Source organism: Aphelocoma coerulescens, chromosome 15 (assembly GCF_041296385.1).
Source record: "Aphelocoma coerulescens isolate FSJ_1873_10779 chromosome 15, UR_Acoe_1.0, whole genome shotgun sequence".
NCBI classification, from domain to species: Eukaryota; Metazoa; Chordata; class Aves; order Passeriformes; family Corvidae; genus Aphelocoma; species Aphelocoma coerulescens.
Genome location: NC_091029.1, coordinates 516,574 through 539,508, shown reverse-complemented (window position 1 = coordinate 539,508; position 22,935 = coordinate 516,574). Strand labels below are relative to the sequence as shown.

The following is a 22,935-nucleotide window of genomic DNA, read 5'->3' as shown; positions in this document are numbered from 1 at the left end:
ATGTGTAGATGTGGCACCTGGGGACAGGGTTTAGTGGTGGCCTTGGCAGTGCTGGGTTAATGGTTGGACTCGGTCGTCTTAGAGGTCTTTTCCAACTTAAACAATTCTGTGATTTTATAGACTATAACTACCTGGAACCATGACCACACATCAAAAATAATCATTTATCTGAGCAGGAAACAGAGGGGAAGAAAATAATTTGGTAATTTTTTTTTTCAGCTTTAAGTGTGTCAAATGGTGAATATGTAATTGTGGAAAAAAAAAAAATCAGCATTTTTCTGCAATGGCCCTGCTGATCCAAAATGCAGCAGAGTTTGAAAGGTGCAGAACATAAAAACAGAACACTGTTTTTTTTAATCAGAGCAGGGAAGCAGCAGAATGGGTGTTTGCATGAGCTGATGGCAAACGGGGATGCAAGGAGCCCTCTGAGCGTGGCTGTGTCCATCAGGCCCCAGGTAACGGCCCCAAGTGTGGCTTCTGACCTTTGAGAGTCACACCCGCACTGGAGGCTCAAAAAGTTAATGACTACTGCTGCCTTTTGGCATTTATGGCTCCTGTAGTAAGCAGGGGGCAAGTCTTGCCTCTCCTCTGACTTCTCTTCTGCAAAGCCACCCATCATTCCCTCTGTACATGCACCCTGCTCTGCCCCTCTGCACTGGAGGGGGACGCTGGACTCGACCCCTGTGCCTGCAGATTACAAATCTCCACTGAAATGGGTTCAAGTAATTTAGTTTATTCAAGCTAATACTCCCAGGGGAAACAGCAAGAAGGTGTTTTCTTCAGTCTGAGCTGAGAACAAGGGGTCCTGTCCTGCTAACATAAAGTTTAGCCTGCTGTAAAGTGATGGGCATCTGATTCCCTGATTTCAGCAGGCTGAAGCCATTATTACAGTAATCAGCTCTGGCCTCGCTGTGATTGTTCCTTTAAGCCTGCGGGTAATTCCAGAGTGACAAGGACGCTTTACTCAGGCAAAAAATATAAATAAATGCTTCTGAAAATGACAGGGACAGCAATTGAGAGTTTGTGTTAAAAGCTTAGTGTTTGCAAACTCTAAAGCTTGGATTTCACGGATCACAGTTTAATATGTAGCAAAAGCCCTTCTAAAAAGCTTTAATACGTTGTTTCCTTTGTTTTACTGAAAATTTTGTGTGGGCTCTAAATTGAAAATGGAACATCATCCTGCCAGACACCATACCTGTTTCCCACATCATTTCAGTTGCTGTTTGGTTGCTCATTCATGCTGTCTGATGCTGCTTTGTGTGCCATGAAAGTGATTTGCAGACAGAAATGTGATTATCTTTAGCAGAGCTATTTTGGGAAGCAAATACAAGAGAGTCCTGATCATACACACCGACTCTGTCATTCGTCTGATTGATGGTTAGGCTTTGTATTGTCTGCAGCTAATTCCCTGAAAGACAGGCACTGAGCATGCATGTGATTTTCTGTGAAGTTATCTCTGCCTGATTGTCATATGCCTCACAGCACAAGGAAATTTGATTTAAGTGATATGCAATAAACTTTCTGATTACTGACTCACATTTGTAATGAATTGCTTCTGACAAATCTGACTTGGGTTTTGTCATGTGGTGTCTTCCACATTTCACAGTGGAACTTCACTATATTCATTCCCTGAAGGCATTTTAATAGATGAGTTTAAGCAGGAAACGTGGGGTTTTTTTCTTTCAATGTTCAGTGCAATTTTCTGTGCTCCCTTTTCTCCTTCTGTGTGTCCACACCAGCAGGACTCCCCAGAACTGGGGCTGTGTTGTGCTCAGCACTTAGGCAGTGCTTGTCCCAACCCTGGAAGTGTCCAAGGCCAGGTTGAACAGGGCTTGGAGCAGCCTGGGATAGTGGAGGGTGTCCCTGCCCACAGAAGAGGGGCTGTAAGGAGATGATTTTTAAGGTCCCTTCCAACCCAAACCCTTCTATGATTGTGCTGGTGTCGTGTGAGTTTAGATAAAATGGGAGGGTAAGTTCACGTTGGTCTTAGTCCCAGTGTTAGCTCAGCTGCAGTGTAATGACTGCACTTGGGAGTTACACAGTGGTGGGACTTCTATTAAAGTAATTGTTACTTTGAAAAATCACCATGCAGAACATGGTGAGAATGCTGGCACGTAGAGATGAATTTGGGACTGGAGTGGAAGTAGGCTTGTCATCTTAACATAAACCTGAGAAAAATCCCAACAGAGATCTGCCTTGGATCCTTGCCAGGAGATGTAGCTGATTAATGAATAATCAAGTTTTATTTGTCTTTTAGGCATTTTTAAAAGCTGTTGAAGACTTTATGTTACTGTCCAACTGGATTGATGGACCAGAGGTAAGACAAGTGGGCTTAGATTTGTGGTTTACGCTGGTTACGTGAATTCACTTTACGTTGGTTGCATGAATTCACACGGATGAGAACGGAACCGGTTGTCTCTATTGTGCTTGCTGGGGCTCTTTGGCACTATGACTTATTTTATCATCTCTCACTGATGAAATGCCTGCAGGGTGAATCCAGAAATTTCCTGAGCTTTTTGCTTGAATCTTGAGAGCACAGATTTCAGAAGAGAGAGCTTTTAAACTGAGAGAAGGAGAACCTAAAGCATAGGGGGGTCTCAATGAAGCCTAAAATGCTTTTAAAACAAAATTATGTCTAATTGATTTAAGTTCTTAGCATAAAGTCCTTGATCATCTCTGGTGTAAATGGATTTCAGATAAAATAGATTTCCTTTTCACTGAAACATGCATTAACTCTGAGATTTTATGAATCAAGTTTCAGCCTGGAGGGTTAAAGTAGCTTTTATACTGAGGAGCATTTGAATAAAGATGAAAGAAAGGCCAAGTAGCGCGGAAATACACTTACAGCTTTTACCGGCTGGGCTAGTAGTTCAATGCCTTAGAAAGCCTAGGGCAGCCTAGAGAGGTAGCACGGGCAATCTGGCATTTCAGTAGCTCTAAAAGCGGCAAAATGGTAGCGCAAATCTAATACCACCAGCAGAGCAAAGAGGGAGAAATACAGCTCCCAGCTTGCCTAATTTCCCGCAATTAGAAGCTTTCAAAAAGAAACAGAAGCACACAGATGTTCACAGAAAGAGTTGCAGAGCCAAAGAGGGCGGGCCCCTCCTTGGTCCCTTCTTTTATTTGGAGAAGGGGAAAGGGGAGGACTGGGGGCGGGCCCGGGGTGAGCGGCCAGTCAGACACTGCTAAAGAGTTTGAGTTCCATTTGGTTTTGCCCCTGCTTGGAACAAAGGGGTTCAGAGCATGTGGCAGAGGCAAGTCCTGGCTTGTCTCCGGAGGGGAAGCTCGGAACAGGCAGCAACAAAGTAGTGTCCTGGCTTGTGTTCCAGGAGAGATCTGATCCCAATCTTTATATATTGTCAAAAAGTCCTGCACAGTTCGTGGCCTCGTTTCGCTGAATCCTGGGTTTGATTGACTGTCAGATGCTGATGGGAGCAGCAGTCATTTGGAGCCCTTCTATAAAACCCAGTGTTTGGTGGAGTTACGCTCTGGGTGGCATCACTTTGTGTAGCGCTTTATCCACTGGGTGCGGAAAGACCCCGCCTGACTTCGAGCAGGGATTTACTGTGGCACCTCGCACTTGGTGCTCAGCAGAGCAGTTCCTTGGTTCAAACCCGGGTGTGTCTCCCTCCCCAGGCCCCTCTGGTGTTCAGCAGCTTGATCCACACCATCGACACGGTGATGGCTCACATGTCCCACAACCTGGATGAAAACTCGCTGCCTCTGACTGTCGAGGGCTCCTCGTCCGTGGCAGGTGGGGCTTGGCAGAGCTGTTCCCTCTGTGCTGCCTGGGTGTCCTGAATGCTCTGTGCTTGCAGCTTCTCCTTTGCCAACACCGAGGAGGAAATCAAAACACACCATTTTCCTCTTTTGAATGCAAAGCTGAGTTTTGTTTGCAGGAAGATGACCGTGCAGTCAGGCTGGAGGTAATCGGCTCTGACTGTGCTTGAGCTGCCCAGAGGTTATTTGGGGAGGAATTCAAAATAAGAATTATGTGTGAAGAATTGAGTAATGCTATGCTAATAAAGGGCCTGAGCTTATGTATAGCACGTGGAAGTTTGGGTGCTATAAAGCCTTAGTCTTTGCAAGGAGTTTTCAGGAACCTGAAAATAATAGGAATAGTTTTGACCTTTTCAGAGAATTTTATTTCACTGCTGCTTAGCATCCTAGCACCCTAATTTCATCTGCATCTTTGGATGCTGCAGGCATCAAAGGTATTTCATCTGTTCTGGCTGCCTGCTGTGCCTTGTGGAGAGCCCTTGTGAGGGCTGAATAAAGTGAGCAGTCACCAGGACCATTCATCACTGCGAGTATTCTCTTGGACACTGGGATTCTCAAATGCAGGACTGCAATAATGCCTGCAAATATCAGTGCAAGGGTGCTGTTAATCTGTTTTGCTTGCCCTGGCAAGCTCAGTCTCTGAGCCTGGGTGAAGTGATCCACGGCACATTAACTGTGCTCATGCCACCTCCTCTGCCATAAAGGACTCAGGTATAAGAGGCAATTTTGGACTTGGGGAATTTACCATATTTTCTGCAAACATCTAGGTTTTAAATCCAAGAGTTGCAATAGCTATTAGGGAAGTCTGGTTAAACAGTCATATAGGCTATAGAGGCTATTGATTTGATGATATTTTTGTTTGGGTTATCACACAGATTATGCTGTGGTGAAAATGCATCCTCAGACCCTGAACATTTCCCACTATCGATTTCCATCTCGAGGACAGAGTTATATTTCCATTCCCAGTGAAGCTTTTGCTGGAAAAGGTAAGGAAAAGATTAAAGAAAGAAGTGGACTCGTGTGCTCAGGGTATCCTAAAATGATTTTGCTTTAGAACAGGTTTGGTTCACTTTATTTTTCCGAGTAACTGATTTGATCCCTGTGGGTTGTACAGAGTCTAAGGCAGCAGCAGTGGTCCTGTCATACTAACGAGCAATTAATGTGGTAGAGCTTGCAAATTAGGTGAATTAATATTGAATAATAGAGCTGGGCAACAGAGACTGAAGCCATTTAATTTTGACAGATTTTTTACATCAGAGAAGCCATAGTTTCGTAATTTTTTTTTTTCAATTATCTGAACTGGTTATTTTTAAGGAATTCTGTGATGTCAGATCAGGTATTACCTATCCCTTCATTCAAAATTGGTCTTCTGTATAAAATTAAACTATAAAATGACAGGTTTAAGCAATAGCAGCTACAGGAACAGAATGGAGATGTAGAATGCACTCATGGCAAAAAGGCAGAACTCAGAAATCCACAGCTATGCTAAAATTTTTAAATCTCAAAAAGAAGTGTGGCTAAAACCTGCAGCTTTAGTCAAGACTCTAAAATAACAATGTTTGAAGTTAATTATCTATGCTTTACTCAGAGACTGAAGGAACCCATTTACAAAAGCATCAACCTCCATCCTCAAATCTTTGAAAATCTGACTTACGTGCCCTAAATTCCAACCCACAGAATTTGCTCACCCAGAGGCCTTTCTGCAGTCACCTCTGCTGAGGGATGGTCGGTCCCTCTTTCATAAAGTGCAAAGTTAGCTGAAAATAACCCGCAGTGAGAAATTCTCTGATATTTACTGAACTATCTGCCTGATCTGTGGTGACAGCTTTGTTTCTTTGCACTGGCAGGGGCTCTGACTGGAGACTGCAAGTCCTCCCAGGTTTGAATAACTATAATTGCAAACCAACTTGTAATGCCAAAAATAGGATGTGAGAGGACTTTTTTCCTTTCCCACTTATACGGTTTCTCACCATGCAGATTTTCTTTTCTTTCCTTCAGAACATTGTCATGCTTTGTATCCTGAAATGATCCAGTGTATTAAATGTTTTACTCTTTTCCAGCTAAAGCTCACTTCTGAGCAATTTCAGCCTTCAGGCCACACTTCCACACTGGCCAGATGAGCTAACCTAAAAAATCTGTTATTTCACCTTAAACAGCTGACACTACAAATACTTGGAACCCAGCAAAAGGGATAGTAAAAGACTGTGTGGCTCACTCAGAAAATACATATCTGTCTCTTCACTCAGATGCTGGAGAGCCCAGAATTACTCGGAATGTGGGCAGCAAACAGAACATTTGGGCTGATTGCCTGGCTGGAGTTTCACAAGCTGCCAGCTAGTGGAAGTGATGGGGGGTGGCCTTTAGAGCCTTGTAGCTCCCAGGGAGTCACTGCTGTGTCCTGCTACCCTTTCTGGTGCTGCGAAGGGGTGTGTGTGTGTGTTATAATTGATGGCTTTACCAGCTGATTTTGGAGGTACAGGTGTGCAGACCAGGGATCCTTCTATTTTACTTTTGTTGTCTGTGCTGTACAATATGGTCACACTTTTTTCACTTAAAAGAACAATGAGAACTCTGCTAAAGCAAAGACGTGAAGGTCTGTGTAACTCAGGGCTCTTAACTCAGAGCTTCAGGCTAGGAGAGAAGTTCTCTTGCTTAGAACCGTTGCTCTGAGGAATGACCCCTGTTCCCTCTCCACAGCCTGGATTACCATCGTCGGCCTGCTTTACCATAACATGCATTATTTCTTTCATAACATCGACCCTATGGACACCAAGTAAGTATCTCAGAGCTCTCAGGAGGTAACAGCTTGCTCATTACCTTAGTGATATACCTTTAAACAGTCCTGTCACTATCAGCTGTAAACAAATTACGAGCCATAATCCTGGTTCTGCAGTGTTGAGGGTGGGTAGTCATTAGCTAGAGAGAGATTAAAGTTTACATTACGTGTTTTATTTCAGGTTGCGATAAAATAGATTCCCATAGCGACATGTTTGTCTTTTTGTCTTCTCCTTCCATTCATCAGATCTGGTACTAGAATTTCATAGTTTTAATCTGTCTCATAAAAGGAGATTGCATCTTTTCTCCTGGCACAGATAAAGATAAAGCTTGCACTTAAATGAAACAAGTAAGAAAACATAACATCCCTCTGTAGACAAAATCTGAATCCTAATCCTGGAAACCCATAAGATGATTTTATAACAGGAGACCAGGCAATTCTTTAAAGACCTTTTGTTTTATGTACTACCTCAGTGAAATCATTAGCAGGTAAGATAAAGTAAATGCAGAGCTGTATAACCCTCTGCAGTACAGCTCCCCAGGGGATTTTTGCAAGGCCATTCACGCAAATCGCTACACTTTCCTTTTAAGCAAGTATATGGCTGTGTTTTCTTTCGATTTTCACTGGGGTGTGTGGATCAGTTTACACTTCCAGTCTTTGCCACTTGGGCTTTTTGCTGGGTTGCTTCTGCCAGCAGGAAAGGTGCAGCATCTCAGCTCCCATGAGTGTCAGGGAGTGCCTCCCTCTCCTTGCCTACAGTTCCTTGGGAGGTCATGGAAACTCCTCTGTGAACTTCAGGGTGAAGAACCCCTTCTCGACTGATCCAGACTGGATCACAATGCAGATTGATCACGCTAAGATAATCACACAGCGATTACTAAATGACATTTCTAAATCAATAGCAAGCTGTGCTGTTGTTTGCCCTGCTCTCTCAAGGAAAGGACACTTAGCAGAGGACTGAGAGGGAGCTGTGGCAGCAGTGTGCAGTATTTCGTACTGACATTAAGAAATAGAGGCAATAACTTATGAGAGCTTATGTTTTTCAAAGAGGAGGATCAATGCAATTTATTAAGGTAATAAGATGTAATCTCAATTTTTCAACAGAGGAAAGAGAATTAAAATGATCCTGACTTAGGTCAAAGTTCAGCAAACACACTCAGATTAAAGATGCTGCGTGTCAAAGCACTGTGTTTAATGCATTGTCACAGATCCTGGGGCTCTGACACAGCAAATGAAACAGATGTGGCATCTTTGAGTACATTCCCTGAAATCTGTGGGACAGGAGAACCTGGAGATCCATTCCTGTTCCCCTGAGCTGTGTGTGCTTTTAGCACTCATTTTGAGAAGGAAGGGTCTGCCCTGTCACAATGTGAAAGAGAAACACAAGGACACGGGAGAAGAAATGTTTCCTAGATTTCTATAATTAGTTCAAACTGCTTGAAACGTTTGCAGTATGTAATGCACTACGGAATCATGTCTATAAAACTGTAGATGCAGGTCTGTCCAAAACAGCATCTAAAAAAGTAGTAATACAGGGAATGCTGCCTTAGCGATTTTTCCTCTGTGGAATCAAACCCCAGGTACTCAAAGATGTTTTTAAAATAGGTATGCACTTCTCTTCTGCTTGCTTTTCTTTTTTGTGCTCTACTATTTTAACTTTTTTGCTTACTTTTCAGTAGAATAACAACTTCTTCTCAGAGTAGCTTGTTTTAAAGAATTTCTTTTGTGTTCCTTCTAGCACTGGGCTGCTTAAACACCTGTAATTTGAAACCTGTCCTTTTGGGTTTTTTTGTGGTGGAAAACCAAAACCAAAACCCTTGGCGCTTTTGTGCTGTACAGACAGATGACTTCTATTTTCAGACTACATAAATATCAGTTTCTAAGGGGAGCAACTTTTGATTCTTTACCCAAAAAAAATGAAACACAGAAATGTTTTGAGCCCAATTCTGCTGCCGTTCACACGCAGTTGGTGTAAAAGTGGACCTGACACCCAGGCCAAGGTGAAGAAAGGCTTGTGCATGCACAGAGACACGTTACCTGCTTGTGATGAGGATTTTTCACACTTCAAAATTCACCAAGGTCTCTAAAGTTAAGCAGATAAAGGTTGTGGAAAAATGTCCATGCTCTTAATCTGTGTAGGAGAAATCTCAAAATGTCGGATGATGATTTTAAATTTGAGAGTTCCTTTTCCAAATTTAGATTTTTCATATCAGAGTAGCAAATTCTGCCTTCAGATGAACAAGTTCCTTTCACGTGCCACTTACTGGGAACAGAAGCAATCTCTGATACCAATGGGTGTTTCAAGGTCAGAACTAAGGGGTTGTGCTAAATGAGTTCTGTTCTATGTGACCCTGCCAAGGAGCCGAGTGCAGTTATTTGAATGTCTGACATGAGTTTTTCTTTCCTTTTTTCTTTTTTTTGGGAATAAAAATAAGAAACCACTGAAGCAGGTGGTGGATGTAAATAAGGTGGTTTTTCATTTGGTTTCAAACTGGTGCTTTCCAGTGCTGGGCTATGTTTGGAAACCCAAGCTGGTGGTTAATTCACCGAGGCTCCAATTTCTCATGGTAAAACCCATTCATCCTCATGCTCAAGAGGCAGAGGACAGCAGTCCTTTAATCCTGCACAGTTTGTTACTGATAGTGTAAAAGATTTTACCCTGAAGTCACATGGGTCTCAGTTACTCTTAAATGTATGAAAATGCCAAACTCATAAGTTTTACCTTAAAATATGGGTTCTTATGTACCACAAAATTACTCTCCCCTAGAATAAATACATTTCCAGGACTAACCAGATATTTAGTCAAGTTCAGCTCTTTGCATTGAGACCTGTCTTTCCCTCCAACAAATCTAACTGCACATAATCTATTTTTCAAGGTAAAGCTATAAATTGCTTCTAAATACATTCCTGTGTATACGTTTATGTGCGTTTTGTCTGTGTGTCTTACACACTGATACATCTGTTCCATCAGCTAGCCTGAAACCCCCTGCAAGTTTCTTCCTCACTTTACTCAGGGCATTTTGAGATGCCTTCGTAGGATTCTCTCTAATTACCTCAAACACTTTCAGCAAGGCTTGTATACCTTTGCAAAGAGGAACAGAGTGAAGGAGGACCTTTGATATCAAGTTTCCAGGTGTCCCTATGCTTTATAGATATGGCTTCTAGTCCTGTGGGACCTTTTGTGGCCAGACCTCACTGCCCTAGACAAATTAATTGGCTTGAATGGAAAAAGGAGGTCCTGTGTCCCTTTGGTGTGGGTGTTGTGTATGAACTAAAAAAAACAGTTGTTACTTTTCATCCTTAATATATTTACTTCTTTCCAAGGATTGCTGAAGCTGCTGCCTACAAAGGTTATATGATCTCAGCAAGCAGTTATCTTATCTCCATCAAAGTGGAACCTCTACCCAAGCTGTCCTACAATCTGTCAGGATCTCCTCTCATCACCATCCAGCTCACCCACAAATTGGTAAGTGAAATGAGAACCGCTGGTTTGGGCCGCACAAAACTTTGGTGCCTGGGATGATTTCTTTGTATTTCTCTGAGGATTTTTGTGGGCATTTTTAGTAGCAATTCAGATGCCATTTGTGGCTACAACATTATGTTTGCCCCACCATTATGACTTCTGTTTTCATCACTGCAAGAGGCTGATAAGTGCTCGTGTTGGAGAAGAAGGTAAAGTGACAGGTGCAGCTTGAGACCTTTTGTTTCTGTGTTCCATGGGTGTGTTTGTGCAGTCTGCAGCAGGCTGGGATGAAATGCTGTTTTCTCCCTGGAGTGGTCAAAACCAAGAATTCTCTTTTGGTTTTTGCTTTTGATCATAGTCCACACTGAGATAACTGAAGGGTTTTGATGGCTCAAATCCCTGTTCTAGTCTGAACTGCCCTTTTTAGAGAGCAGAGGACACTGAATCTGAGAAATAAGAGCCAAAAAAATACAACAATCTGAGGAAACTCAGAGAAAAGCTTGAATAAAACTGATGAATTTTGGTAACGTGTTTCAATTTCCCCAAATTAACATATGCCGGCAAGAAACTGGGCAAATAGCTGATTTTGCTTGCTCTTGGAGAAAGAGGAGTCTCTTTGTCTTGCCAGTGGAATGGAGAAGAGTTCAGACTCTGAGGTGCTGGGAGGAGGCACTGCAGCATCTCTGACCCACTTACAGCATTGAACGGGAACGGCAAGGAAAGATTTAAATTCTTAAACATTTCCTAGAATACATCTCTTAGATGTTCTTCTGAATATTTTATCATATTTTTCTTTTAAAGCTGTTTTCAAGCCAGTTTATTTTCTTTCTGCTGGGCTTTTGATAAAGATGGAGTAAGCTACAGAAAACATGAAGAATCCCTAAGGCCCAGGAGTGAAGTGTGTTGTTTTGCTGACAGTTTTTCGAACTTGGGACTCCTAAATATCCTGAGAGGCCTCTTAGAGGTGGGCACTTGTGAAGAGTGGATTTAGTGTAGATCATTTACAAAATGCACTTTGCTTTATTTACCCAGGTTCCTCCTCGTGCTGTAGTTATGATGATTTACTGGGAGGCTGTAAAAAAACTGTGGTTTTTTTCCTTTTCACTGTGAAGATGACTGGGATCGCATCTGGGATACAGATAAAATTTAACATTTATCAGGCATCTTTGTTTTAGCCAGCAGAATCCCTGAGAATGTGATATGAACATGTCTAATTGTATCCTGTATAGCAGATACAGGTGGACTGGGAGCTTCAGACTCCATCTAGACCAGCCTGTGCTTCGTGTTTTGTGTTAGAAGAGTGGCTGGTTTCTCTGACAGAGCTCTTCTGGCTAATTAGCAATGCAATCACAGGCAGCCAGCTCTTATCTACCGTGGTATTCCTGCAGCTGCTTCCACTGTGTGGAATGTTCAGGTCATACTAATCAGGCTGACACCTGCTCAGGTGGGGCTCGGGCTTGGTTTGTGATGCAGGTTTTGTTGTGTGCATGTGTTTAGGTTTATTTTTCTAAATCTTTTTTTAAATTTTTGCAGAGAATGGGCAGCTATCCCATTCTGAGAACAGCATTGAAAAAGTAGCCCAGTGCTGTTTGAAATCAGTCCACAAATGCATGTAAATATGTTTGGTTTTAATGTTCTGAGAGTTTTAACATGGGGAAGCATTTCCAAATGTGCAGAGAGCATGATCTTGAATTCTGTCCAGCAAACTGTGCTGGGATAATAAACGTGGTGGATTTTGCTCTCAGGCACAGAGCCCTGAAAGGAGATGGGCAAAGCACAGCTGTGGCACCCCCTGACTGACAGAGAACTCTTCCCCTGCTCATTTAGTGTCCCCAGCAATCATCTCCTGCTGGCTCTTAGGTCTTGTTATCTGAGACAAACCTGTTCGTTTGGCTCAAGTTTAAGGGGTGCAATGAAGTTCTTCACCAGAATGATTAGAAAATTCATAATATCATTGTTTATTTTCCCTCTGGACAATTTGTATGCTTGAATTAGAAGCTACTCCCACCTTGGACTAAATAACCATTTCTCCAGTATTTTTCAAATCAACACTATATTTTCTGTGCTTGTTTCAGAACCTGATTTCAGTGTTATCTGATAATGAAATACTTTGCTTATCTCCTAGCTTGACTTATAAAATTCCTTTTGAAATTCCAAATCAGATGTGGAAAATCCAAATGCTAAAAACCTTCAAACAGCAAAACATTCTGAAATCAGCAAATTTGTTCAATCAGAAAATCTGTTTTGACATCATATTTTATTAAACTTGTTGTTTGCCATATTTAATTTATATTGTTTTCCCAGTGAAAAAGTATAATTTGTCATTGGAATAGCTGTTTGAAAGGAGAACTAGGGATAAAAGTTTGTAAAGAGAATTATTAAAGCTGTAGTTTGAAGTCTGGGCAATGGGAATACATCTAGTTACCTGTTCTGCCTTTCTTGCATATTTTTTATTTTCTATACTTGCCATTAGTGTGAATTTGCTGAAGAAAGGTATTAATCAGTGAGCAACAGAACCAACCCATTTGCCTTTGTGTATCTTATATCCAGATTCCAAACCCTGTGAGTAATCTTTAGGAGCAAAGTTGTGCTGTGGATAGAAATGTGCGGAACGTTTGCCCGTGGGGAAGATGGGTGGTAAGGGGTTGTGTGGGATGTGTGCAGCTCTGCTGGAGGGGGACACACTCAGAATTTGATGGGGAGACTGCTTGCCTTTGACATCTGCAGCTTTGAGAATATAATTTCTCATTTGGCTTTTAATTGATGGTTTAGTATTAAGGAAGGGATGAACAGATTATTCCAGCTGTGCGTGAGCATGGCAGCACTGGGCCAAACCTGTTGTCTCTCACCCTGCTGTGCCTCCAATGAATTCCATGGAATAATTCCAAACAATATAAATTTATACAACTGTAAATTTACTTAAGGAAATGACTGAAGCAAACTTTCAGAAGTAAATTCAAGTGAATTTACTTCAGCAGGTTGGGAAATGTGTCCATGTCCCTGGAAGCTTTCAGACGACAGCAGCACAGATCCTTTCTGTCATGGCACGTATTATTTCCCTCTGAAGTGGTTTTGTTTGGTTGAGAAGGGCTCCTCATGAAATAAAAGCAGAATTTAATATGTAGAAGAAATTCTGGCTGCAAGATCACTGTGTTAAAGTATGTGCTTGAAAGGGTAACAGCCAAGTTATTTATCTAAGTTTATGACTGAATAATATGTTTAAACTTAGAGCATAAAATCTGGCTTAGAAACCTGCTTCATCCATTAAAATACTGCAGTAATGGGAGAAGCATTTGAAGTGGATACCATCCCATTCTTATTGCTGTTTGTTTGTTCCACATAATGTTCTCAGTTTAACAGAGGAAAGTGTAATAAGAAAAAGTAAAAAATACCAAGTCCAAACAAAGAGTTTTTCTTTATTAAAGTTTGAGTCTGACATCTTAATTCCTCTTCTTCTAATGCGTGTGGGGAAAATGCCAATCACTGAGCAACAGAAAACAAAAGGAAGTTGAAATAAACCATGTCTATTTTAGGAAATAGTTACAAAGAGAATGTCTGTGAACTGAATATCTCCTCTTGAAACAAAACTTCACAGAGCATTTATCATTCCACACCTTAGTGAGTTAAATCTCCTCTTAGGCAGGGGTTTCTCTGAAGTTGTCTACATTTCTCACATATCTCTGAGGAGCTGCCGAGGTGAGTAAATTTCTCTTACGTTTTGAAACACGAGGTATTCCAAACTGGGACTAATGTCTAATCAATGAGGGAAGAAGGCAGGGAATACCTGTAAATGATGTGTCAGTGCTTCCTTTTGTAGAGAACACCGTGGGGCAGAGGTGGTGCCCAGCCTGGGGAACCTGGAGGCTAAACTGGGGCCGTGGAGCTGAAAAGTCACCCCAGAGTTAATAAACAAACTGTTAATTCAGGGTGCAAGGACCAGGGAGACCAGACTGGACTCTCCTCTGTCAGAGAGGAGTAGGACAAAGGCATCAGCAATGACAGCCCTGATGTCCAGGCTCATGCTGGATTCCCACGGGACCAGCACTGCTGGCTGACCTTCCTTCTACCCACAGAGCAGGCACAACATTTTCTGGTCAAGCTTCCACATGTGGAAAATGGCTTTCTGACTAAAAATGAAATTTCTCGTGATTCAGGACGAATAAGTCATCCCAATTTTTTTCACAGGATTAAAATATTACTCGTTTAAATTCTCCTTACAAAGAGGAGACTCACTGTGGATAGGATAGAGATGTGTTTTATTACTTGCAGTGTTTTAATCACCAGTATTCTGACAACACTTTCTTTTGTCTAAGAGGCAAAAGTTAATACACAGTTGCAATAGCCAGTTGTTATTCAGGAGGATTTCAGGGACAGACAGACTTTTCTTTTGACAGATTTAAAAAGTGGTGATGCTCTGCCCTTCACCAACTTGGATGAACCACTGTCTCCAGCAAAACAGATAACAGAAATCCACTAACACCTTCAGGGTGTGTGGGAGGATGTGAAGACTGATGGTGGTTTGTAGCTGGAAACAGCTTAGTCCTGACCTGTCCAGATGTTTTGTAGTGAGTACATTTTGTAAAATGATTATCTGAAAAAAAATCTGTTTCTAGCAAGATGTTTTTCATAGCAGGAGCAACTAGAGAAGAACTAACATTTCACTTCTGTGATCCAAGAAATTACAGCACAGGGTAGAAATTTAGAAGAGATGAATGTCAAGGCTGAAATGCATCACAATGTGCTCTGGAAAAACTCAGAAGAGGCATTGTGTCAAACTGCTCCAGTATTTTGTCAAACCCATATGGCTGAATAGTGTAGACAATGTAGCATCAACCTTGATTTTTGATTATTTTTGACACTCTTGGGGACAAAGTAGCTATAAACCCTTGTGTTTCAGGCAGCTGACTTTCAGCTCATAGAAGCAGCAGCGGGGTATCAATCCAGGCATTTTTGGTACAGAGAGGGCACAGAACTGCCACAAAGAATAAGGTGATGAGACAAGAGGGCAGCAGCCACACCCTGGGCGGTGCAGCAGAGCTCAGTGCTCCGTGGATCCCTCACTCTTGGCTGGCACTACAGAGAAAATTGCCTTACATCTAGAAGAAAACTTTTTGTACACCAGTTGCAACCACTTCGAGTTTTCTCCAGGGCTTTATTTTCTGTTTCCTCTTTGCAGAAGGGGAACATGTGCAGCTGCAGTTTTGGAGAGTTATAAGCTCCTGGCTGTTGCACCCTCTGTGAGAGTCCTCACACGAAGATTAGATGCAAATTGGGAATTCTTAATGCAGCTGGTTTTCCCTCAGATATAGTCTGGGGCAGTGCCAATTTAAAGAGTTGTTTGATTCTGGGGAAAAAAGGCATGTTTGACTAAGATACTACCAAGTCAGGACTAATTCAGCATTGTTCCATCTCAGTCCTTTGCTCCACGTGGTTCATTTTAGCAAACACGGTGCTTGGGGCGTTTTCTGCCTGACCCTGAGGTGTTAATCCTTCCTACCATACTCTTGCAGTGAATCATTGAACAGCTGCTTCTCTGCTCGATTTTGGGGAGCTGACTCTGCTCTTGCACTCGGTGCCGTGAGCGCTTCCCCTCAGAGCCCCTCTGTGCCCCTTCCTCCGCGCTCCGGCAGCGAGGCTTTATCAGCTTCTGCTCTCGATCCCATCTCGGGTTCTGTTCCGTGACTTTCCCGAGGCTCCAGGGCCAGGAGCGCTGTGGGAGCAGCCCCGTTCCAGTGAGAGCAGCCCCGGCATTCCCTGGAGGTGAAGTGCAGGCACGGACGGAACTTTCCCTCTCTGAACTCAGCCCCATTCATCGGGACGTGCTCCCCGTCCTCCTGCAGTTCAGGGACATTGTTCTTTAATTTGTCCCTTTCTCACTGAGCTTTCGATGAGGCAATGGGACTTTTGCCTTTAAAACACACCTGAACGTCCTCCTTCTCTCTTTTTCCTGGGCCTGCAATATCCCGAGGTTTGCTTAACATCATTACTGATAAGAAAATAAAATAAGGGAAGAACCGATTCCCATTTGTACGCAAACACTAGTGCTACCATGAGAGAGACAAATCAGTGTGGAGCCAATTAATTTTTATGGCAAGTTAAGTGTTGGCCAATTTATATATTGATTGAGGAAAAACAATGAATCTTGCCCACATCTGCAGAACAAAGGTATAATTTTTCACTGGATGGACTTTGACAGAAACAACTTGACTAAAATAGAATCAAAACTGTGACTCTTGCAGAATGTACCACAATCAGGCAAAAAGAAAAAATAATAATAAAGCTCGTGATTTAAAAATCAATGCAAAGTTTGGCACTTTGTTACACAAGTTAAATCCTTGCTGTAAAGAATACAGGAAATCCATTGAGTTCACATGAGAAATGAACATAGTTGCAGCTAATTTTCTTGCTTCTGGGCAACTTTAAAACCCCAGCGGTCATTATGATGAAATACAGCACCTCTTAACAATACAGCAAGAGTTTTCTATTGTTAATGTTATTAACAGAAACATCACAGAACTTATTTTCTCATGGCAATCCATTCTAACAGCCTAGAATGAACGGAAAATATAGATTTTCCTCAAGCACATTGAAGATGGCCTGCCCTAAGAACCAGAATTGCCTTGTGATAAGCTGTAATTCACAGAAGGTATAATTTCCATGTCAAAACAGGCTTAAACCTTTGGAGACACAATACTTTGTCTGTGTTATCACTCATTTGCCATGAAACAAGTCCTCAGTACTCCTTTGTAAGAGAAATAGCAGGATAGGGGTAGTGATGGGAAATGTATTAATTTGTCTGTATTTCTATGTGATAGAATATGAAAGACTGGACCAGGAATGTTTGAAAGTCGCCTATTGGCATGTCAGACACATTAGACATGAATGATGAATGTGAAGGATTTCAGTATGGTTTTGTGGAAACCATACTGAATGTTTAGTTTATCATAATGAGGGTTGAAAAGTTGTCTTCAACTTTGCTGTTCTGTTGATAAAGGAAAAGTGGGCAGTTTCCAAAGGGAATGAATTTATTGTTAGGAAGAGGAGGATTTGAAAACTCTGCAAGTCCACTTAACGTAAATTGATTTCCTCTCCCCCCAACATTAAATATTCACAATTTCTGCAGGAAAATGCTGTGAGTATTGCCTTGGACCACTGAGTGGGAAAACTAGAACATGATCCACATTAAGAGTGGAATACTCACAACCCTAATAGAAAAGGGGGAAGTTTGAGGGAGAAATACCAGTTTTACAGTCTAACAGAGGCAAAGATTATTGCTCTGCTGGTGGCATTAGCAGCATTAGCACAGAAACAATCACACTTATTTTTTTTTTTTAATGGATTGGACCCTTTTTATTGCGCTTATGAGCTGTTGGGTTTAGCCAGCAATCGGTAGACAAAGCACCTGTGGTGGGTGGGTGTCAATGGTGGGTGACAGTGGTGGGTGGGTGTCCTTTGCCTTTCCCAGGGGTCAAGGCACCTTGGTCCAAGGAAACCCAAAGGCCCCGGGTGGTGCCCGGCAGCTCCGGCCGTGCCGGTCACGGGGCAGCACCGCGCTGAGTATGGGCTGTGTGGCTGGAACAGCTCCCTCCAGAACACTGCTGGCAGCCAGTCCAACAGAAATAAGACCTTTGGCTTGTGTGGAGCATTAATTTTAGCTCAGAAATGGCAGAGGACTCATACTTTAGAGAAGCCAGTAAAGAGAAGATGGTAAATTTGGGGTTTTCGTTCCCCTCCCCACCAGCCGTTCCCCCAGGCTCTTGAGCTCCACTCCTTCTGGTAGATAATGACATTAACAGCCAGTAACAGACTTGGAGTTGTTGCTCTAGCAGGAAATGTGCAGCTGCTGAGGAGGGATTTTCCCGTTTTTGTTTTTTTTACAAAGAGTAGAGTCCTCCCCAGTTTGAGAGGCAGCACAAGCTGGCTCAGCAGCAGGATTCCTATCGGGACAGGGCCAGCCAAGACGAGCTGCCTCCGTGAGTCCCGAGCCAGCTCCGCATACCTCCCTCCGAAAATCTCAGTCATCTCGAGCTGCTCGAGCTTTCATTTAATGACTTACACATTTAATGACTTACACATGCTCTGGAAGGGAACGGCGCTCTCTGGGTGCGGGCAGGGCTGGGACCCTCACGCGTTCTGTTTGACAGGCAGAGCGAGGGGAGGGATCCCAGGGCAGTGCCAGGGGCTGTGCTGGAGCTGGGCATTGGGTAGTGCTAAACCAGGAGAGATACAGGAGATGTGAAAATCATAACTAGACAAACCCCCTGAACGAATAAAATTACATGGAAATAAATTTCATAAATTTGCCATTAAAAAAAAGTTGGATAAGTTTAAAGATCCAATTCAGAACATTAAGCTGTTCTTTCAAAAAAAATAAATTATTGCATTTCCCTTTTAAATTTCTTTCTTTTCCCAGCTTTTTAATTTTCTAAGTATTTTTTTCTTTGAGAATTATTTTTCTCAGATCATTGGATTTTAATGTTTTGCTTTTATTTGTTCTCCTAAGGTTAAATCTGGACTTGTTTCCTGCATATACCTATGGGAGTATAGAATATGCTTTATATAAAGATGAGTTTGGAAATCCTTATGAAGATAAGACAATTAATGAAATTAATTCAATTAATGAAATTAGTTAAAAACCTACTGGCTGATTTCAGAGAAATCAGAAATAGATACACATTTTTAATAGTGGTTAAAATAAATTTTCAGGTTTAGTGAGAGCAAATCTAATGTGGTTAACTGGTAAATAGGGGGTTTTTTTTTTTGCTTGTCATATCTGTAGTTATCCTAATTTAGTCATCTTAAAGTCTGCTATTTATTTATGTGTATGCCTAATGTTAAACACTGTGTTGCTGTAAAATAGGCACGAGCTGGAGTGCAGTGCCAGATAATTTGGGACTAACTAAACCTGAGTCTTTGGTAGAAGGAAGATAAAATGATCCATCCTAAAATGAAGCTACTTGCATTTATTTTACATATGGTGCACTGTGGGAGAACTTATGGGGTTAGGCTGTTGTAATGTACAGGGACAGATCATGAAAGGATTTAGGGTGGAATTAATGCCTGGATGCTGGTGAAAAATGTTCAGTCATGAGCTTTTAGTCCAGTGTAAATCCTTGACTCCATTATTTTGCATTCATGCCAACCAAAGAGCTGTGAAATAAATTAATCCTGTGCAGCACAGCTCAATCTCTGTTCAGAGTCGTAACTGGTGATATCACCAAAGGTTTGGAGGTTTGGCTGTGAGCTCCTCAGGACCCTCAGTCTGTACACAGGAGGAAGGGGAGAGGTTGTGTAAAGCAGCAAATGTCTCCCTGCGTCAGGGAGGTTGCTGTGATGTGTTAGGGGTTGGTAGAACAGCTCCAAGGTCTCACATCCTCACACAGCACCCACGCACAGCAGCCACTTTTCCCTTCCCTAGCGTGGCCATCAGGCAGGGAATGTATGAACTGATTGCTCAAGGAGATATCTAATTAGTAAAGCTGCAAGGGAAGAATTATCCTGTGGCACTTTGGATCTGTTCATGTTAAATTGTGTGTGAGTTATGCTGCTCTTTGTCAGCAATTTTTACAGTAGCCTTTTTATTTGCCTAAGGATGTTTTAAGTAATTTCAATAGCAAGGACTCCAGCAGCCACTGCTGTCTGTATTCTTCATTCCTTGTCCCTGTCTGCTATGGTAATTGATATCAAATACAGCTTGGATAGCTAGCAGGAGAATAAGTTTGGAGAAAGCACCAGACACACCAGGGAATTCAGTTTTCCTGAGTGACTTTGTAATTATTCAGCTACGCTGATGAAATTTTACTGATTCCCATCTGTTATTAGGAATGACAATTCTACCCTCAAAAAGTTTTGGAATTTTGGATTTGGGAGAAGGCTTTTTTGTTTGTTTCTTTGGCCTTTTTTTCCACCTCAACCTAAAAGTAAGCTTTCTTGATTTTTGCATATGGCAGACATATGATAATTCTTATATAGAAGTATTACTTAAAGACCCTCAGAACTGGATTGATTTTTCTTTATCAAGAAAGTGAACTTTGCAATGTAATGCTCTTAATTTGCACTCCAACTAATTAAAAACTAGAACTGTATTGAATTTTTCTTCTAACCTCTAATTTCTCAGTTTCACCTTCTATGTAATGGTTGTTTTGTGATTCATACAAAACTTTTCTTCCAGGTTTATTTCAGTGTTAAAAGTCCCGATTCCCATATTATTTTGGTACATGAAACTCTTTGTATCAACATGATCTGTTTTCTAGTCAGATGCTTTTGTTTGCTCTCACTCACACTGGGAAAAAACATCGTTACAGAAATGGGCTCAACATTTAGTAGGACCAGGTTCTCATACGGAGCCAGCCAGCAGAGTTCACAGGGGGGAATAAAATGGTGCCAGTTTGGACTAACTGGACATTCCCAGGTTATTGAGTAGCCACTGTACTTCCAAAATGGCCAAAACTTCCCAAAAACGTGAGTCCTGCAAGCCTGGTGAACACTGCAGTGAAAATGCTCCTCAGGCCATTACTTCAGAGTGGCACATCAAAGCTTTGAAGCTTTAACTGTTAAAGTGAAGTTATTCAGTGAATGTAGAGCACATTAAGGGAGGAGGCTGAAATGTTCCCTTTCTTGGTCCTGCGACTGCAGTGTTGAGTCCTCCCAAACTGTCACCAAGGAGCTGTGACAGCTCCACGTGTTTCTCCTTGGCAGAGCAGTTGGGCTTTATGTAAATTCCTTTGAGGAGCAGAAATATTTACACTGAAAGTCCGCCAAGAGTCAGACAAAGCGTTAGTGGGGTATAGGAGGCGTGGGCGAAGGAAGAAAACCATCCGGGGAATAATCTAATGTAGCACAAGGAAATGCAGCGCGAACCCCGTTCGGGTTCCAGAGGAGCCCCGGCTCCTCTGGGAGCAGCTCCCGGGGCGAGCTCGGGCGGAGCTCCGCGTCCTCGGCGGGACTGAGCTCCACCGGCAGCTCCTTCCCTGCCGAGCCCCGCCGAGCTGGGAATCTTCGGGGTCAAAGCTTGGCTGAGTGAGGTTCAGTGAGGTGCTCTAGGCCTGGTCAGGGCTGCATTCCCAGCCAGACTGTGCTGAAGGAGTGCGCCTGGACAGGCTGAGGCTCCTCAATCCCTGCGGCAGGAGCAGGTTTCTGCTCGGAGCCCTGCAGCCAGCACGGCTGCAGCTCTGAGTCTGACAGGGACAGTCCTGCCCTTCAACCCCGCTGGTGATGTCTTACCAACAGGCAATCTCCTGCCTTAATTTCTTTTGTACATTTCTCTTTAGGGCTAAAATAAACAGGAATGCAAAAGCAGCATGGGAGTGGCCAGTTGGGAGGGATGAAATGGGAAGTCGTGTGCAAATAGTTCAGTATACAAGTCCCACAAAACCCTCTGAAGGCAGCGTGGAGGACCCAAGCTCCTTAAAAATGTGTTATTAAAACTGATCGTTTATTTTAAGAAGCAATTAACCTTGCACTTATCTTACCACCTTGAAGTACATGATGCCACTTTAAATCACGTATTTCACAGTTAACCACACAAACATCAAACCCAAATACATCCTGCGAACATAAAACCCGAGGAATGATAGAAGAATTTCCCATAAAAAATTTATAAAGAATTTGCAGAGACTTAGTGCTTTATTGTGGTAAATTCTGTACCCAAGGGAACAAAAGCACAACTCCAGAATGTAGTATATTTCTACATTGCATATTTTCATTCTTCATAGTCTGCAGACTGTTGATTATTTTCTTACTTCCCTTGATTTGAGTATTTTGTATATCCCAGAACTAGATTTATGTATTTGAGCTCATTCTATGGCTTTCTCTTGAGGAAAGTTAGAACTCAGTAAATATTATTAAAAAAAACCCAAAAACCAAAGAACCTCACAATAATAAAACCAGCCATAAATATTCTTCCACTTCAGAAAGAAAAAGATTTTGAGTTTGCTTCCTGCAGCTATCAACTAGCCAGCAGAATACAAATGTACTGGCAAGAATATTTAGCAGAGCAGCAAATTTTAAGTGGTTACAGAAGACTGTTCCTGGAAGGCAGACTCCAAAAAGGAAGCTGTGACCTTTTTTTTTTCTAGGTATCTAATATTTTTTAATGTTTTATATATAATTGCCTGACTCTGTCTTCACTAAAGAAATGTCAAAACACTGGGAGATTTACTGGATTAAATACAGTGATCAAATGTTTCAAGGCAATTAATCAACACAAGGACTCTGTTCCAGCGCTACTCCTCAAAGAGATGCTTTTCACTTGCACTTTCCTGCTGCACACATTTCATCCAGATATTTGCTGGTGTGCAAGTCTTGTAGAACATAATCCTGTTACTTGATACCTAAGCTTCTGTGTCTTTCTCCTTGTATTTTCTTCTGATTCTTCGAGGAATTTTACTTTCAGGCCACAGCTTTTTGCTTCAACTTTGCAGCGTGCACCAATGCTGGCAAGGAGCTGGTTGGCTTCTGAAGTGGAGAATATTAAGCCAAAACATTGGAGGGGTATTTGCTGCCCTTTGCTCTAGGTGAAGAGCAGGCAAAATTCTTGCTGGACCTTTCAAGGGTCAGGAGGAAGGAGGAACAGTCCAATGAGAGGGACATGGAATTTCACTCACTGCGGCTCCAGTGGGTTCCTATGGCAATTCAGAAACTGTGTGGGGCCAGGTCTGAGTATTTGGGTACCCTCTCTTTCAATGAAGCTTCACCCTGGTTGCATGTGAACCCCTGGGTCGGGGTGTGTTTGAGTGAAACTTGTGTTTTAACATCCCCTGTGACTGACATCTCCGTGTTTGTTCAACAGCCCAGGCTGCCTGTACAGTCATGGAGAGACACCAGTTCTTCCAGGACACCATCTCATGCCAAAGTATTTGTTTAAAATGTTTTGGCTGAATTTTTCCTATTTGTCTTGATTGATAAGGGAACCTGG

General features: G+C 42.2%; 1 protein-coding gene across 10 annotated transcripts in view; it reads left to right on the top strand.

The window, feature by feature from the left end:
• The window catches only part of ADGRD1 (adhesion G protein-coupled receptor D1), a 135,470-nt gene that overhangs the window by 17,459 nt on the left and 95,076 nt on the right, over positions 1-22,935 (top strand). For all 10 annotated transcript variants that reach the window (XM_069030918.1, XM_069030908.1, XM_069030912.1 and 7 more), the window contains 5 exons: positions 2,258-2,317; positions 3,637-3,754; positions 4,656-4,766; positions 6,478-6,553; positions 9,881-10,022. In XM_069030918.1, the coding sequence (XP_068887019.1) occupies positions 2,258-2,317; positions 3,637-3,754; positions 4,656-4,766; positions 6,478-6,553; positions 9,881-10,022 (507 nt within the window). The remainder of the gene's footprint in view (positions 1-2,257; positions 2,318-3,636; positions 3,755-4,655; positions 4,767-6,477; positions 6,554-9,880; positions 10,023-22,935) is intronic.